The sequence below is a fragment of the Arachis ipaensis genome, chromosome B2 (assembly GCF_059453495.1).
Source record: "Arachis ipaensis isolate K30076 ecotype BB chromosome B2, ASM5945349v1, whole genome shotgun sequence".
Classification (NCBI taxonomy): domain Eukaryota; kingdom Viridiplantae; phylum Streptophyta; class Magnoliopsida; order Fabales; family Fabaceae; genus Arachis; species Arachis ipaensis.
In genome coordinates, this window is record NC_142437.1 from 90205559 (window position 1) to 90222975 (window position 17417).

The window sequence follows — 17417 nt, forward strand, 5'->3', positions numbered from 1 at the left end:
GTCTCGCCCAACCAAAAGCAGACTAATACGCTCATTCCTCACAGCTTCCCGAATCATTCTATGGAGAACATCCACAACTAGCACAAATAGAAAGGGAGACAAAGGGTCTCCTTGTCTTAGACCCCTTTCTTTTTTGAAAGGCTTAGTAGGGGAGCCATTTATTATAATCGACATAGATGCAGAGCAGACACATTCCTTTATCCAAGCCCTCCACCTACAGCCAAATCCCATCTTGTGCAAAACAATATCCACAAAACTCCACTTGACCCTATCATAAGCCTTTTGAAAGTCTAATTTGATTATCGCTGAGCTCTTCTTCTTTACCTTCAGCCACTGCACAGTTTCACAGGCAATCAGAGCCCCATCATGTATTTTCCTGCCCTTCACAAAAGCACTCTGAGTCTCCCCAACTAAACCCGGCATAACTTTTCGCATCCTCCGAACCAACACCTTAGAAATAACCTTGTATACACAACCCACCATACTAATCGGCCGAAGATCTTTAATTTCTTTGGAACCAACAAACTTCGGTGCTAGCGCCACCCAAGTGACATTCGAATCCTTTGGTAACACCGCAGATTAGAAAAACCCCATCACTGCCTCAGTGAACTCCCTACCGACCTCATCCCAACACTTCTTAATGAAGTTCATATTATACCCATCGCTTCCTGGTGCCTTAGTTGCCTCACAGTCCCAAACTGCTTCCTTTATTTCTTCCACAGATGGCATCAACTCTAGCTCTGTTGCCTCTTCCTCACTTATCTGCTCTACCAGCCCGTCCCGAAACCCTATAATAGGCGATGTCTCCTGATGGTATAAGTCTTTATAGAACTCTCGTATAGCAACCTTGATCCTGGCTTGATTCCGTACTAGCCTTCCATTGATCATTAGAGCATCAATTCGATTGTTCCTCCTCCGAGCTGAGGCTAAGTTGTGAAAGTAACGAGTATTTTTGTCCATCTCCTTAGCATGTCTGGACCGGGACATCTGCTTCCAACGAAGTTCCTTCCTAATATACCACTTCTTGCATGAGCTTACAAGAGCCTTTCTTCTAGCTTCCATAGTCTCGTCATACCCTCCGTTGCTCACCAAGTCATCGACTATCTTGATCTCTTCTTCAAACTGTTTAATCCTCATATCCATATTCCCAAAATTCTCCTTGTGCCACTTGCCGAGTGGGATCGTCAACCCCTTCAACTTATCCATGAAAGGAGCATCCCCCAAGTTCCTCCACTCCTCCTTTACTAATCTCCGGAATCCTTCGTGAGAAAACCAAGAATCCAGGCTATGAAAAGGTCTTGGCCCCCCTCTCATCCGTGTCACATCCACAATCAGCGGACAATGGTCCGATAATCCTCTAGGCCCTCCTCGCAGTCTTGTATCCGGAAATTTTTCTAACCACTCCAGACTGACCAGAACCCTGTCAATGCGACTGCAGGACTGGCCCCTGAACCAAGTGAACGTTCGGTCAGTCAGTGCAAGGTCGACTAACTCCATATCCTGAATCCATGATTTAAAATCTACTGCAGACGTCGTCAAAGAAACAACCCCTTTCCTCTCTTCCACCTGAGTAATCTCATTGAAGTCCCCCAAATAACAAACTGGTACTTGACATACCTCCGCTAAAAAGCTTAACTCTTCCCAAACCACCAGCTTCTCCATTGCATGTGCACCATATACTAGGCAGAAAGCACAATGGAAATTATTACTCAAGAGCATACCATCCACACATAAGCATCTATCCCCTTTATAACAGTTATACAGCTTAAACACTGCTTCATTCCACATCAATAGCATACCACCTGACGCCCCTTCCGCTCCTACAAACTCCCATTGAACTGCATCATTTCCCCAAAGTTGGGCTACTTCAAACTTAGTCAATGCTGCTTTCTTTGTCTCTATCAAGCCTAGCATACTCAGATTAAATTTCCTCCTAAAATTCTTCACCATACTTATTTTTCCTACTCCCGCCACCCCCCTAATATTCCAAGAGTTAAAATTCATTTTAACACATTTATACACACCTTTTTTCGATTTTTCGAGCGACTTCTCCTTGCTTTCTCCTTCTGCTTCGCTTGTTTCTTCTTCTGAGCAATCCCTTCATTTTGTGCTTGCAGTATCGCCATGATGTCATCCTCCTCATCATACTGCACTGCTCCAGACTCCATAGCAAGCTCCCATGCCTTCCTGTTTTCATACGTTTCCTCCGCTCTTTTGTCTGATTTTTCCGAGATTGCTTCACTACTAGCATCACAACTGTCAAACCCCAGGCCAGCTGGATCCTCAACTACGTCTTCCTCCTCTAGCTCAGACTCTGCCACTATTTCGTGTATCTCATCTGCTCCTAAACCAGCCTCACCGCTGCGTCCTCCATTGAGTCGTGCCTCTGCATCGCCATAACCACCAGTACCCGAGCCAGGTTCCTCTCCCACCTAGTCCGAGCCCATCCCTCCTCGTTCCCGCAATACACTCGCCTCAGCCACCCCTCCAGCGGTGCTCCCCCTTTCAACACCTCCATTGAGAATCAGCCTCATCTCAGCGAATCCAGGCTCTCCACCATTTACAGTCTGCGCCTCCGCTACACGTTCCACACCCTTGCCCACCTCGAGCTTCGTCAAATATACTTGGCTGCCTTCCACATCCGTGCGCTGGCTCCCCCTCCCTTTCTCGCCGTTAATTGTCGTCAACAGCGGCGCCTGGTCCCCATCCTCGCCGACTGCATCCTGGCTCCCCTTTCCTCTCACACCAGTCGACGCCACAAGCTTCCTCACTCCCTCTGGCTCTCTCCCATCGGTGACAAAGGCAGCGCCGGCTTTGACCTGTCTGTCAGACCCACAAGTCAGTTCCCCTCCCACGTAGCCCTTCATTCGTTCTGTGTAATCTAGCCCCCCCCCCCCCAAATTGCCTCCGACCCGGTTCCTACCCGGTCCAGCATGAAGAGCAGCAAATTGGTCTTTTCGGTGTTGGCCCACACGCATACCCTTGGCCTTTGAACGGGAAAAATGGGCCTCAGTGCTATTTTTGTGGTGAGTGGGCCCAGTGAGTTCCAATCCCCTTCCAGCCTTACTCAAACCAACTCCCTTCCGCACATAATGTCTTCCATAATCCCATGACAAAGTCTGTTCCGAATTAACCTCCTCGCTGCTAGCCAGGGATCCCGTAACATCAGCAATTTTCTCTTTGGAATTGATTTCCTTACTTACTGCTCTTACCGTTTTAGAACCCAAAGATCCGTTACTCCACTCATTCAAATCCTCTGAGTGAATTACGATTCTACCCCTTTGTTGATCGTCCTCTCTGTTCACCAAGGCCAACAATTCTGCCTCTGTACCCCACTCCAGCCGCTGTATGTGACCCCGGTAACCCTCACCGTGTCCTAGTCTGTTCTCAGTTGAATGACCAGCTCCTACTGAGGAACTACATTTTTCGGCCAAACCATCGTTCATCACAGGCCCTGCTACTCGAGATACATTACCCCCTTCTCCGTAACGAAGATATCAAAACCCTTTGTTCCTACCAACACACGAATCTGTTCATGAATGACGTCAAACCTGCATGTATCGATCAGAACACGTCCAGCGCCAAATGACAAACAGGAAATTGTATCCTCATCACGGCACACCACATCACCCCATAGGCTTCCAATCTTATAGAACGTATCTTCTGACCAAACCTGTAGCGGCAGTCCAACGCACTCAAGCCACACTCTTCTCTTATCGCAGCGCACATGCTCCTCCCATCGGCTAACATTACCAAAGAACTGCAGTAAACTGCCCAAGCCAGATCCCAGTGCCTCTTCCAAACCACTAGCACTATCAAAGGTCAACATGGCTTTGTACGCCCCATGTCACACACGTTAATTACGTTAGGCCACTCCGTACTTGCTATTTCCTTCAATAATCGATAGTCAATAACCGTTGATGTACTCCCTATGAGACTCTTCTGAAGCCAAGCCAGATTATCCGGTATCACTGAGGCTTCCACTTCCTTCACCCCACCATTCCCGTGGACTTCAATCCCAGTGTCCACCGATTTCATTTTTAACAAATCCCCCCTAGTTTGATCGGAGCTACCACCATGATCACCCCCTTCTGCAAATATTAATATTAATAAATTAAATTTGTAAATACCTTCATACGTCAATTAAATTTTTCTGCAGGCCTTTAGAGCATTTTGTTAGACAGGAATGATTCAGTTATTAACGGTAAAAACTATTCTGCCATGGAAGTTGCTTATCATTCTTGGATTCTATCAAAAGATTGCTCTTCAGCTATCTTTTTGTCATGTCTTGCTTCATGCCCAACTCTTTTATCAGTGTCGACGACCCTGCAGCTAGGTTTGTCAAATTAAATTGTGATGGAATTGTTCTTGAAAATGTTGGATGAGCTAGATTTGGATGTTTGATTAGAGACCGTAATGATAATTGACTACGAAGATGTTCTAATAAAGTTTTGATCAATATTTTGAGAGCTAAACTATTTGCTATTTGGAGGGGTTGATCGTGTCTTGTGAAGACCAGTTTAAGAATATCGTTTATGAAACTGACTTTGCATAGGTATTCTTATTAACTAACGATTGGAAATTGCCATATAATCATGAAAACAAGAATATTACAAAAGGATTTTTTTGAATTAAAGTAGCGAAAAGCTTGAGTTATCTATTTTGTCCTCATCTAAAAGAAAGGCTAATAAAGTAGCAAACTTGATGGCTAAAGAAGGGTGCCCTAAAGAAGATGCACAACTAGATTCAGATTTGGTGGAGTGACTCTGCCCAAAATCCAAATAATTCTATAATTTCGGTTCTGACGAGTGATTGTGGTTCTTAGTAATTAATGTTATTTTTTATTGTTTTCTATTTCTGTTTTCTTCTTTCTTATTTTATTTTGTACACCCAAAAAATAAATTACACATAAAAAATATATGAAATAATACATGTATTTATAAACAAATACATAATAATTGATTTTTTTTATATACAAATAGTATTTTTTATCTGCATATATATTGTTTACACTGTATATACCATATTACACCTGCGAATATATTTTTAAAGATTTTAAATTTTATCGATCCAACTATTAAATTGTTTAATAGAATTAAATACTTTTTTTGGTCCAAGATCTTATATGAAAATCAAAATTATTCTTATAATTTTTTTTTTCTAAAATCATCCTTAACAAAATTAATAATCCTTTAAACAAATTCTCTCTCTCTAACACCAATCCCAATTCTTCATCCGTCAATTTAAATCCATCACAACACTAATTATTCTTTGGATCTAGACAACAATAACAATGACAATAATATTAAGAAGAGGAAATTTAACTTGTGAATTAATAGAGAATGAAACGTTGAAAAGGGAGAAACCTTTGCAAAATTCGAGAATCACAATCAATTCAGTGGCAAAGGAATCCTCTACAACAGCATCAGAATCGGTGAGAGTCTTTAGTATTATCGCAACTAGTTCGACGAACCATCAAAGAGTTTGGTGACAACAACAACTATATAGTAAGTGAAATCAACAACACCCACAAATTGATAAAAAATAAAAAACAAAACAAAACTCCTAACAAATTAATACATAAAAAATTTTATCACGGCAACAAAAAGTTAAACTAATATAGAAGGTTTGTCCCTAAGTACAATCCAAAAATGTAATAACTGGCTCAACACAAAAAAAAAAACTCCTTAAATATTAATTCGAATCATGTAACTAATTTAAATAAGACACAAACTTTAAAACTTTTTGTTGTTGTTAATATTCCTTTTCCCAACAATTTAATGGTGGGCCTAATAATAATGATTTGCTCATCAATGCGGGTCCCATTTTTACAGACAAACTCCAATCACATTTTAACAGTTTAAATTTATACATGTATAAATTTTTTGGCCATCTACATATTGGGGTAGACATGATGGGAATATAGAAGTGATAAAGAAGATTAGAAATTTGGAATTACTGGCATGTACTAATTTAGGATAGGGAGGAGTTTTTTAATTTTATTTTTGTCGAGGATAGTTTTGTACAAAAAATAAAATTGGGATAAAGAAGGGTGATTTTGAAACTATTTCTAACTTTAAGTATGAATTTGATAAAAAAAAAATCTTAGAGACAATTTTAATTTTGGCCTAAAACCTTAAGGACGAGAAAAAATATTATTTTTTGTTGCCTATGATATCCTCCAACTCAGCAGATTAAGAACTAATTCGCCACAGATCTGAACTTCATTTAAGGATATTTTACTGACTCCGCTGGCCAATAAGTTGCTGCATACACAAAGCAAAATTCGAATGCCTGACGCTTGTTTAAACAAACAAATGAACTGACCACTCAACCAACCCAAATTGATTCGTGAAAAAAAGTACTTAACCCTTGTTTAATATAACAAATTCTAAAAATTTTGGACATAAGCAGGTCCAAAATTTGAGGACAAATGACTAAGATAAACCAAATGCATGAAAAAATTACATATATCACCCAAACCAAATAATGGTACATGGATCTCCCAAAGAGTGTTACTATGTAAATCAAATAAGCATAATTTGAATTACAATTTCTAGTAGTAATTCGAATCAGGCTGCATAGATTTATTAGAAAAAGTTGAGATAGACATAAATAGAATTACATCATCTCAATTTAAGCATGCTTTAAGTAAATCGATACAGGCCCCATAGATTTAGTAAGCAACGCAGCCGGTTTTACCTATTCATAGTAATTCGAACGAGAGTAGTTCGAATTACCCCATGGTTTTGTGCCCATAGTCATTCGAATTGGGTGGTTTTGATTTACCCAATAGTAAAACTACCCCCTAATTCGATTTATATAAGAACGAATGCTCAATGTAAATCTACTTGTCCTGTTTCGATTTACATGCACGGTGGCTATCTATATATATAATTCGAATTCACTTCATTCGAATTATATTTCACCATCCTATACCCCACCAAATCTAGAGAAAGCGACGCAGCCTATCAAAATGAAAGACGACCCGAATCGAATCTACCGCTTGGATGGAGTCGCACATATCGCTAGTAGCATTTATGACGAGGTTAGTAAAATAAAATTTAAATTTTATTTTATTTTCTGTAAGAAATAAACTATGTGTTAGTTTTGTTTAAATCGGTTATATCTTGTTTATTAACATGATTAGAATGTGTAAACTTAAAGTTGTAGTTAGAGATTTGATTTAGGGGTAGCAATGTGCTAGAAGCTACTTACTGATATTAAACTGTTTAGAACTTGAATATTATAATTGATAGAATCTATAAATCTCGAACAGGGGTTAGAGTATTGATATAAAGATGGTAGTGTGTTAGAGTATACAAATAAAAAATGCATGTTAGATAAGGGATTCTGAGAGTTTAATAGATATCTGGTTAAAGTAAATCTATAATAAAAATTATCCGTTTTAGATGATATATTTTTGGTAAAGTTTTATGATTGTAAGAGTATTTTTTCAATGTCATGCAATCCCACCATTGCATCTTGAACATGAAGAGGCAGCATGGTGTGCCGTTAGACGATAGGATCATGTCGTACGTTCAGATGGCTGGCCTGGCCTATCTCGCAAGACTCAATGATCACTGGTTTATGTTGGATGAGCCATTAATCAGTGCATTTATGGAGACATAGTGTCTGGAGACTTATACCTTTCATCTGCCATTCGGTGTGTGCATGGTTACGTTACAGGATGTAGCCTACCAGCTAGGGCTCCCGATCGACGGTCAGTACGTTAGTGGATGTTTGATAGACTTCGAGTGGTACATCGAAGGAGGCCGTCCGGCATGGGCTTGGTTTGAGGAGTTGTTGGCTGTGATGTCGCCACCGAACTGCATCGACAAGTTCACTGTGAACTGCACTTGGATGCAGCGGATGTTCAGTGACCTTCCCAAGGGGGTAGACGAGGAGACCGTCCGGAGGTATACTAGAGCGTACATTATGATGCTACTATCGACGCAGCTCTTCGGTGACAAGTCCGGTACTCGTATGCATTTCAGGTGGCTGCCTACATAGCGAGGTTAGAGGATATGGGCAGTTATAGCTGGTGATCTGCCACTCTGTCGTGGTTACACAGGTGCCTATGCCGTGTAGCCAACAAGAATGTGGTTAAATTGGCAGGTCCTCAACAGCTCCTTCAGTCATGGATCTTTTGGAGGTTCTTGGGTTTTAGGCCCGACGAGTTTGATGCCTTTCACTGGCCGTTGGCCTCGATGTATGCAATTGACTACTAGTTATTTTCTATATTTATATTTTTGTCAGTTGTTAATAACGTTTATTGGGTGGCAAGTAGTCAGGTTATCAACCGACGCCGAGCGAGAAGGGACTTCGAGCCGTGCACTGCAGACTATGGATAGATTTACTTTGTCCTCACGATGCGAGTACTAAACAGTTTAGTGTTTAGTTCTTGACTTATTTTGTGAGGTTACTAGAGATTAAGCGTTATGTTGGACCAAATTGCCTTTTTAGTTCGTTTGGATGCCGTACAGCTTGCCAGACGTCTTGCAGGTAGTGCATCCCGAGATACTAGAGCCACATCACAAAACATTATGGAGGTCTGCGACGGCATTGATATACTTTGCTGTCATAGAGTGGCATCAGGTGGATCGGGTTCTACCTCAGTTTGGAGGAGTACAACATCGGCCATTGTCCATATTGAACATCGATTTTCTAATGTCGAAGGATGGCCGAGGCAGCGATTGGTGATTTCCTAGTATGTTACATGGCTGGCACATTCATTGGGATCACAGGGCAGACCATGTCTTATGGTTTAATGTTGTTCCTGATCCAAGACCCTCTCATGAGTACCTAGATTGGTGATATTAGTATGGGAGGAAATTCTTGTCACCTGAGCTATTATTCGGAGACCCCAGAGTAGACCCAATCTTGCCGGAGGCATTGCAGAGAGGTCCAGGTCAGGCTCCACAGATGGATCAGATGCATGATGTTTTGGATAACTGTTGTGCCAAGCAAAGAGCTCGTGTGGGAACATGAGCTAGTAAGCGTGAGTGGAGGTAGCTTGATGGTGCTATCGGTGTGATGGAGGGGAGGGGTAGAGGTCGTAGAGGGGCCAGGGGTGGCGGTGGCCATCGAGGCAGACCTCGACGTGAAGGGCGAGCCGGAGAGGATGATGGTAGTGGTGGTGGTGGTCCGGATGACAATGGCGATGACGGAGGTGATGGAGGATGCGGTTGTGGGCATGATACTAGAGTTAGTTCTAGTTGAGGTGGACATAATGGTTTTGTGGGTGGCACGAGTGGAGTTGCTAATGTTGGTGGAGGTGGAGGAGGCGTTGGTGGTTGGGGTGGTGGTGGTGATGGAGGTGGTGGTTATGGCGGTGTTGGGTGCGATACCTTTGGTGGTGGATCATTTTGTGATGGTGGAGGGGGCGAAGATGCTGGGCGAGGATTTGGTGATTACTTTGTTGGGTGTCCTAGCAGTGACGGGGATGTACATGAGACTCAGACGTGGATTAGCTCAGGTGAGATGCTATTCAACTTTCTGGGCAGCGAGGGTCTCGACGCGGAGTACGGAGGGTCACACTTTCTTGAGGAGATTAGGGTCATCATGCAGGATGATGGTGTGGCACGATGCAGATCTCAGGTAGGTGGCCCCCATACACCTCTAGGTGTGGACCTTAATGAGCCACCATCTGGATTCGACGATGAGACTTTTGCGTTGGGTGGGATCCCTGCCTCGGCATTTGCTACAGGTACAACTACACAGGACGGGCCATCGACGACACACGAGCGCATACCTCTCGAGATGGAGCATGAGGGCGAAAAAAACGGCGAGATGGAGCATGACGACAACAGAGATGGCGACGATGATGTCCCTCTAGCGCAGAGATCACGGAGGATCAGACACCCCCGCCGTTGTGGCACAGGATCGCATCTCTTTTGATTTAGTAGTTTGCTGTGTTATTATTGAGTTATTTTAAGTTTGTTGTTTGTTATTTAAGTTTGGTACTCGTGTTGTATGTTATTTAAGTTTGGGGCTCGTGTTGTGTGATACTTAGACTTGGTACTCGTGTTATATGTTATTTATGTGTGGCCTGAGCACAGGTAGACACATTTACAAGCAAAATTTCGATTACCAAGTGCGAATGCAACAGGAATGATATTGGAATTGCCGTCTTGAGCAATTGCAACTAGCAGTGTACCACTGTATTTGCCGTACAAGTGGATCCTGTTGACACTAACCAGAAGCTTGCAATGTTGGAATGCCTCGATACACGGTGAGAAGGTCCAAAAACGTCGATGGAATTATGCTTGCTCCTCATCCACTTGCCACCCAGTCGCACAGGACTCGTCCTCAGTACTACAACACTTCCGGTATTGTCATCTGTACACCTAGCACCCATCGTCGCAACTCATTATATGACTCTTTCTAGTCTCCGTAAGTTTGAGCCACAGCCTTCTACTTAGCCATCGAAACCCTCCTGTAAGTCGGTCTGAAATCAAAATGGGCCTCTGTCGCATTCTGAAGTACCTTGATCGACACTGCAGCATCGACTCTAATCATAGGCAGTATGAAAGCCGAGATCACATGGTAATCTAGCCTCCTATGATCACTGGATATCGAAGTGGCCAGACAAATATGCGGTCTATTGTACCGTTTTACCTCTCAAATACCTCTGCGGTGCCGGAGACTGATACGAATAAACTATGTACACCCGTTGTCAAAATACTTGCACTTTCCATGGTACTTGTGGTAATCGGATTCTAACACTTTAAACTCAACCCCACGTCAGATACTATAATTTTTCACACTCAACACGACCTCCTCTTTATCCTGAAACTGTTAACCAACTTGGAACTCAGCTAGTCCTCTTGTATCCTGTGTGTCTCTGGCGCCAAATCCGATAGGCACGGTAGGTTCCCCCTGCTGTCTCATGGCATCCAAGTCCAAATTTGAAAAGTGCGCCCCGGGGGGTGGGGGGTGGGGGGTATTGAGGAGTTTCTGAACTAGCTGCTCCAGCACCCCCAACTGGAGTATTCCTCACATCCTCATCGTCGTTATCATCGGCAATCTTGGCAGGCTCCACATCATCATCATCCTCATCCTGAAATACATCTTCCACACCATCCGATGCTCCACCTTGTCGGGATTTTGGTAACACATCATCAATGTCGGCCATCACAATCACAACATCAACTACGGGCCCAGTGTCAACCCTTTCTTTGTAACGAGTGAGGTTTAATTCAGCAGTGAAGGATGGGGAGGCCACCAAAACTGCCTCAGGCTCAATCATGGACAAAGATGAAGAGGCACCAATAGGTCTCAAACTAGAGCATGCTGCCGTGGCTGAAGGCAAAGGATTTCGGTTAGAACCTCCTGAACTAGAGACCACATGCACATCCACAAGTTTGGCCAACAGCTCAGGAGTCCTCACCTCCGGAAATTGCCTACGACAATGGAACAAAACTTCCAGATCTTCGTCGCTGCCTATGATAAACAAATCATACTTCACATCATCTCGCAAAATAGATATCAGAATTCTGTAGAATAACTTCTCCACCCGTTTCACTCCTTGCAGCCCCAATTTTCTGATTATAGTATCCTGAAACTCGGTGAAACTCATCGAAAGTTTCATGAAAATACTAAGCGGATCCTTATTAATAAACTTAATTCCATAACGCATTTTTTTCTTAATCGACCCTCTATAGTGCACCAAAACTAAGAAACTCTCATCACTAGCCATTATGTGGCTCACTATGGAAGAATTCACATTCCACAGCTATTTATATATATTCGCACCCTACTAAATTGAATTTTCCAGCATCCATTTATATATTTTGCTGAAACTATAGTAAATCTACCTCCCCTAATTCGATTTATTCATGTTGATCTTGAAGCAGGTAAATCGAATTAGGGGACTTCGATTTACATGGAAATGTAACCATACATGCATAAATCGATGGGAGCTAATTCGATTTACATGAATGTCTACTAAATCGAATTTGTCTGTTTCGATTTATATAAAACTATGCTAAATCAAATTTGGCTGCATCTATTTACATAGAAATGTCCTCTAGGGACGTACACGTAATGATTTTTTATTTGGGTGATTTGCGTAATATTAAGTTGGCATCGATTTATCTAAGTGATTTGTCCAAAATTTGATGTTTATAATATCGAACCTAAAACTATATTATACGTGAAAATAAAGTTTATGATGGAAATAACAAATCACTTTCGAATTTTATAAAAAATTATACAAGTTGAAAAATCCTAATTCAACCATTGAATTTACGAAATTCAAAATCTATGAAAAATTATTCAATATTGCAAATTTGACATACACTTGGCGTCAACGGATTATAACCCATTGCCATATATAGACACACAACTTACAGGTTATGCCATTCTGTCAGATTCATACAATATAAGGGATTTGGATTCCCTCCATAGTCATACCAAAATGAACCAATGTTAAATTGTTAACTGTTTAAAAGGGATTCGGAGGCAAAGAGAAGCTCTCAATGGAGAGAATGGATTACAATAATGAAAACAAATACATATCAATTCATATTTTCACATAAAAGAAGGGGAAAATGATGAATACATCTTCTCTGTGGAGCAAATCTACAATGAGGGGGTAAAAGAGAAGAGAAAAGAGAGGAGAGAGAGAGAGAGAGAGAGAAAAGGGGGGGGGGGGGTGGGGGAACATCCCTACCAAAAAATTTTTAGAGGAAGAAAAAGAGAAACAAAAAGACTCTGTAACAGTGTTTTTGATTGAAAAGATTGTGTAAGAGCTAAGTGAGTGTTGCATGTTTCTTGTGTACTCTCAAACTAACTCCATTAGGAGTGGATCACCTTCTGCCATGATTCTAATAAGCTTTATGAAATCTTGCTCACTTGACACAGTCCATGGATGCACAGCAGGGACTTTAGCCGAATAAAGAGCGGAAGAATTAGTGGGGAATTTTTGCTTGTAGATTGTTGTGTCAAGAACAGGGTCGAAATTCTGTGGGGAATCCATGGACACAAAGAACATAGGAATTGCAACCTTCTGATGGATATCCAGATCGCCAATTAGGCTAACAAGCTCAATGAAATCACTGACAAGGCGCTGAGGAACATAAAATACCTCAGAATTGCAAAGTAAGAGGTTCTTTTCGTTGGGACTAAATTCCTTGTAATTCACTTGAAAGTGTGCTGGCATCATGCTAACAACCTGCTGTACCATGCTTGCTTGTTGCGATAACCAATCTGAATTGCCGCCTTTGGTTAATACAGGTGTCCAAGACTCGGATAACTGGATCCCAAAGAAATTGTCAGAGTGAGAAGGAGTTCTAACGTTCTATCAAAACTTAGCTATACATTTCAGGAAGGGGTTCATAATGATTTTTGGAAGTGTTTTGAAAATAAGTGCCTATTTCAATAGTAGAAGGATTTTATTGCATTCAAAACTCAATAGGTACTGGTGTAAACTGAAAAATAGCATAAGCAAACAATAAGGATTTGATTTTGATATATTATTCATGACAAACCCTTGTCATATTATCCATCACATGTTGAGATATCATGAAATTGACTATGATAACACAACTTGAGAATTTAAACCCTTATCATGAAAACATATAGTTAATTGATCATACAGAAAAGCTTTACAGTGACAGTACATTAATATCAGCATTTCTGAAAGACACAAATAATCCTTTACTGATAATTCTACATGAAGTTGTAAACAAGAGTTATGTACTTTAGATGGAAGGAAAGGAAACAGTGTAACAGGAATACCTTATTAGTGATCCATAGCTTAGTTTTGTCTGCTTGTACTAAGTTCCAATAATTAAGAATGGTATTATCCTGTAGGAACAAGAATCCTTCCGCACTGCTAAATTGATCAAATATTTTTGGCAGGTACCTGGAAACAGGAGATTAAAAATTATATCAAGTAGAAAAAGACTAGCAATCTAAATCTATCTCTAGTTCTATGACACAGGTCAGTGCATTTCCTGTTAACAAATAAATGCTTTTTCAACAATAATGTGCCAGGGACTTTGAAAAAAAAGAAAAAGAAAAAGAAAAGGAAAAATTGAAAGAGAAAAAAGGCTAGCATTTCCATACGCTAGTGGGACCATACCATATTCAGACACAATCGATCCACAAATGTCTGTTAAAACATACAAAAGTGATAGTTCAAAATATATTCCCCCCAATCCCACCGCCACCTTCTTCTGACCTACTCCTAATCAGTGTCCATGCACAATTACAGTTTGAGATCCAACGTAGACTCCAAAATCAATCTTTTATGGATAAATGCTTCACAGGAAAAATTAGAAATGTTTCTATATTACTCTTTCAAATTCCCATTGGTAGTTACTAATCCAGTAATCCTACAGAATATCTACTATACAGATATTAAAATGCCTAATGCAATGGCAAATGTATCTTTTCTGCTGAACAAGCGCAATTTATATTTTAAAACAGCTCAACATATAAGCAATTTATGTGCAAGTTACTTCGGGAGGCAGCCATCAGACAACCACACTTCATATGGTTTTATGTTACTCTTAAATGAACTAGAAATCATTTGCTGCCCGTTGACACCAATTTATGACCACTTAGATCCTTACTTTTGTAATTATAAAAATAAAACATCTTATGTAATTTGTGAAGATCCACAAGTATTCAGTTGCCAAATATATTTAGCTAAATAATGCCGAAGTAACATAGTCATAAAATAGCTATCACTTGCTGAGATATATATATATATATGACTTGACTTACCTGTATGCTTTGTCCAATTTGCCTTCCTGTACAACAAGGTCCATGTCCTTCTTTTCAGACAAAATAACTACAGTTCTGAACACTCTCCCATAAAGCAATCTCCATTCAAGGGCTGTACGTTCCACAGGCCCACTGCAATATAAAATAAGCACAACATTCCCAAAAGTTTTCCTCCATCGGATCAAATTTGCAATCTCATAATTCACAGTTCCCGTCTCTTCAACACCAAGGTGAACAGATGGCAATTTCTGTGGGATGAATTCCCTGCGATCACCATGACCAATATTCGCTCTTGGACGTCCCAATTCCAGCGACATCAACCTTGGCTGCTGGTAGCCAACAGCTAACAAGTCCTGCAGCCAAGCAGCTGTAAGTTTCACATCCTTCTCGGTCCAAAAGCCCTCCTCAGCCATTGCATAGCTTAAATCCAAAATCTTCTCAAACAATCTATGCTTATTGGATTTCCACAAAACCAAATAATTGATCAAACGACCAACATTAACATGTAGATCTTTCTCTTCTGAAAAAGGATAGGCCTCGATCTTGTCATATCTATGTACAGTAGGGGGATAAACCGCAACATAACCACCGACTTCCCAAAGAAGCCTCTGTCCCCAGTAACCTCTCAACACATCGGAGGCCATTGTGCTAACAGACACTGGAAGCATCAAAGCCCAAAACGCAGGCGAATGATACATCGTGTTAAAAGAATTAACAGGAACCATCATACCCTGCGGCAGCGCCACCTTGGGGGCGTGCTTATCGAATCTAATATCAAAAGCCTCTAATCCTGACTTGCGCGTAAAATAAAACACTGAATCTACATCTGGGAGCCCATTTGAAATCCCCTGCTGTATAAACTGCTTTCCACCAAACACTTCAGTGTAAAACTCCTCATGCCCAATTTCACCTACATTCTCCAAAGGTAAACCTCTAGGCCAAACTGAACGCTGCCCGAAATGTACATATGGATTCACAACGGTTCGATTCGGATTATCATGACTATACTGTAATAAAACCTCTTGCCTAGCACCCTCCCCAATCAACTCCACATCAAAATGCTTACCCAAATCTCCATCAATCACATCCCCTCTATCATCAGCATCAAAGATCTTCTTAGCACCGTGCTGAATCGCAAACAAATACCCAACAGTTTTCCTAACATATGAATCATAAGGAAGGAATTCAACAACCCTAAACCCCAAATTAGCCTGCATTTCCAGTGATAAATAGATCGCACCTTTCAAGCTCCAATCCGAGGGCGTTCTCGAGTTCCCTATCGCAAGAACCTGCCAGCCTTTGATCTTCACAAGACCACGGAGCGAATCGGAGGGGTAACCGGAAACGGACACCACGATCCACCGTTCCGTCCGAAAATTCGCGAACTTCGATGCCGTATCCCGAATGGGAGCTATGTTGTTCCAATCAACGCGTGGGAACGCGATCTTCTCGAGGTCATGTGCTTGCTTCTCGAAGCAAAGGAGCGCGGCGGTGTCGCCGACATTGCGGAGGAAGAAGAGAGCGGCGACGGTGGCGGCCAGGGCCACGACGGCGACGATCTTGTAGAGATTCTCGGAAACCCACGCCGAGAAGTCAAGGTTCTTCGTCTCCGCAAATCGATTCGTTGGAAGAGATCCATTGGTTCTTGAATTGGGTTTAGAGTTTGTGGATTTGGGAGCTGAACGCTCTTGGACTAACATTTGAGAGCGTTGAAACTCAAATCAATGCGTTTTTAAGTTTTACTGATTCTGTTAAGAGCTTGACTTGAAGGTGAATCAGTTTCAACACTCACTTAGTTTAGTTGTTGAAACGCAAACACTGTCTTCTTCCTCTTCCAACATGAACGAGTATCTCTGAAAACCAAATCAAAAGAAACTAGTTTACAATTCCTTTTTCCTTTTTCTGAACTCTCTGAAGTGTGATGATGTAAGCTACTGGTGTTGTTGCCGACAGGTATATGGTTGAGTGTGTCGGTTCCTTAGGCTTGAATGCAACTGTAAATAGTAGTAGTTTGGTGTGGTGGAATCTTCTTCTTCTCCTCTCTCGCATTTTTTTTTATAATGACTGTTATTATTATTATTATTATTATATTATTTGGTGTATAATATAAGGTTTGGTTTGGTGTTGGAAAATGGACTTATTAGGTAGTATTTCACATTACCCATCACATTATTGTAATAACTGCAATTATTGTTGGATTATAAAAGGTGACAAATGACAGATGGAAGCTGTAATAACTGCAATTATTGTTTTTGTAGCTTTGATTACTTGTTGTTTCTGCAAGCAGCAATTTTTCTTTTTCAGTTTGGATAAAAGTATTTGTTAACATTATAAATAAAGTTGAAAACTACTTTTAGCAAATGTTTTATGAGCCAAACCCAAATTTCATTCTCCCCACTCTTCAAAAGTAGAGATGACTTGCAAAGGCGGTTAATCTTGGTAAGTTGGGATGGCACCCTACTTTTGATGGGTTTCTTTCGATCTGCTTCACGAATGGTTAGCAAGTCATTTTTACATTTTAGGTTTTCTTCCGTAGAAAAAAAAAAAAAAAGCTTTTGTCCCAATTTATGATCAAAATACCGTTCTTTGGAATAGTAATTGTTTTACGAATTACAAATATACTAAAATTAAAGGTAAAGTATTCCTTTTAGAATTTAATTTTTTGGTGAAAATAAATTTTA

The 17417-nt window shown here is 40.9% G+C and overlaps 2 protein-coding genes and 1 pseudogene across 2 annotated transcripts; all 3 read right to left on the reverse strand.

Moving 5' to 3' along the window:
- Positions 1-2000: 2000 nt before the first annotated feature.
- LOC148574802 (uncharacterized) lies at positions 2001-4589 on the reverse strand (annotated as a pseudogene).
- A 6227-nt stretch (positions 4590-10816) lies between these two features.
- On the reverse strand, positions 10817-11707 carry LOC148574803 (uncharacterized). The gene has a single exon (XM_088504727.1). It carries the CDS (start codon positions 11699-11701, stop codon positions 10817-10819), a length of 885 nt encoding a protein of 294 aa, XP_088360853.1. The 5' UTR covers positions 11702-11707.
- Positions 11708-12467: 760 nt separating this feature from the next.
- LOC107625453 (putative glycosyltransferase STELLO1) lies at positions 12468-16856 on the reverse strand. The gene is made up of 3 exons (XM_016328087.3): positions 14737-16856; positions 13744-13870; positions 12468-13258 (listed from the first exon to the last, which is right to left on the reverse strand). The coding sequence occupies exons 1-3, from the start codon at positions 16434-16436 to the stop codon at positions 12788-12790; spliced, it is 2298 nt and encodes a 765-aa protein (XP_016183573.1). The 5' UTR covers positions 16437-16856; the 3' UTR covers positions 12468-12787.
- Between the last annotated feature and the right edge of the window lie 561 nt (positions 16857-17417).

What these genes read in the sequence shown, in the direction of transcription:
- LOC148574803 (XM_088504727.1), bottom strand. Translation starts at nt 11,701, where the DNA reads ATGGCTAGTGATGAGAGTTTCTTAGTTTTGGTGCACTATAGAGGGTCG.
- LOC107625453 (XM_016328087.3), bottom strand. Translation starts at nt 16,436, where the DNA reads ATGTTAGTCCAAGAGCGTTCAGCTCCCAAATCCACAAACTCTAAACCC. An exon ending in AAATTGGACAAAGCATACAG is followed by an intron (nt 13,871 to 14,736) that starts GTAAGTCAAGTC and finishes TCCTGTTTCCAG; the next exon opens with GTACCTGCCAAAAATATTTG. An exon ending in AGCTATGGATCACTAATAAG is followed by an intron (nt 13,259 to 13,743) that starts GTATTCCTGTTA and finishes TTTGGGATCCAG; the next exon opens with TTATCCGAGTCTTGGACACC.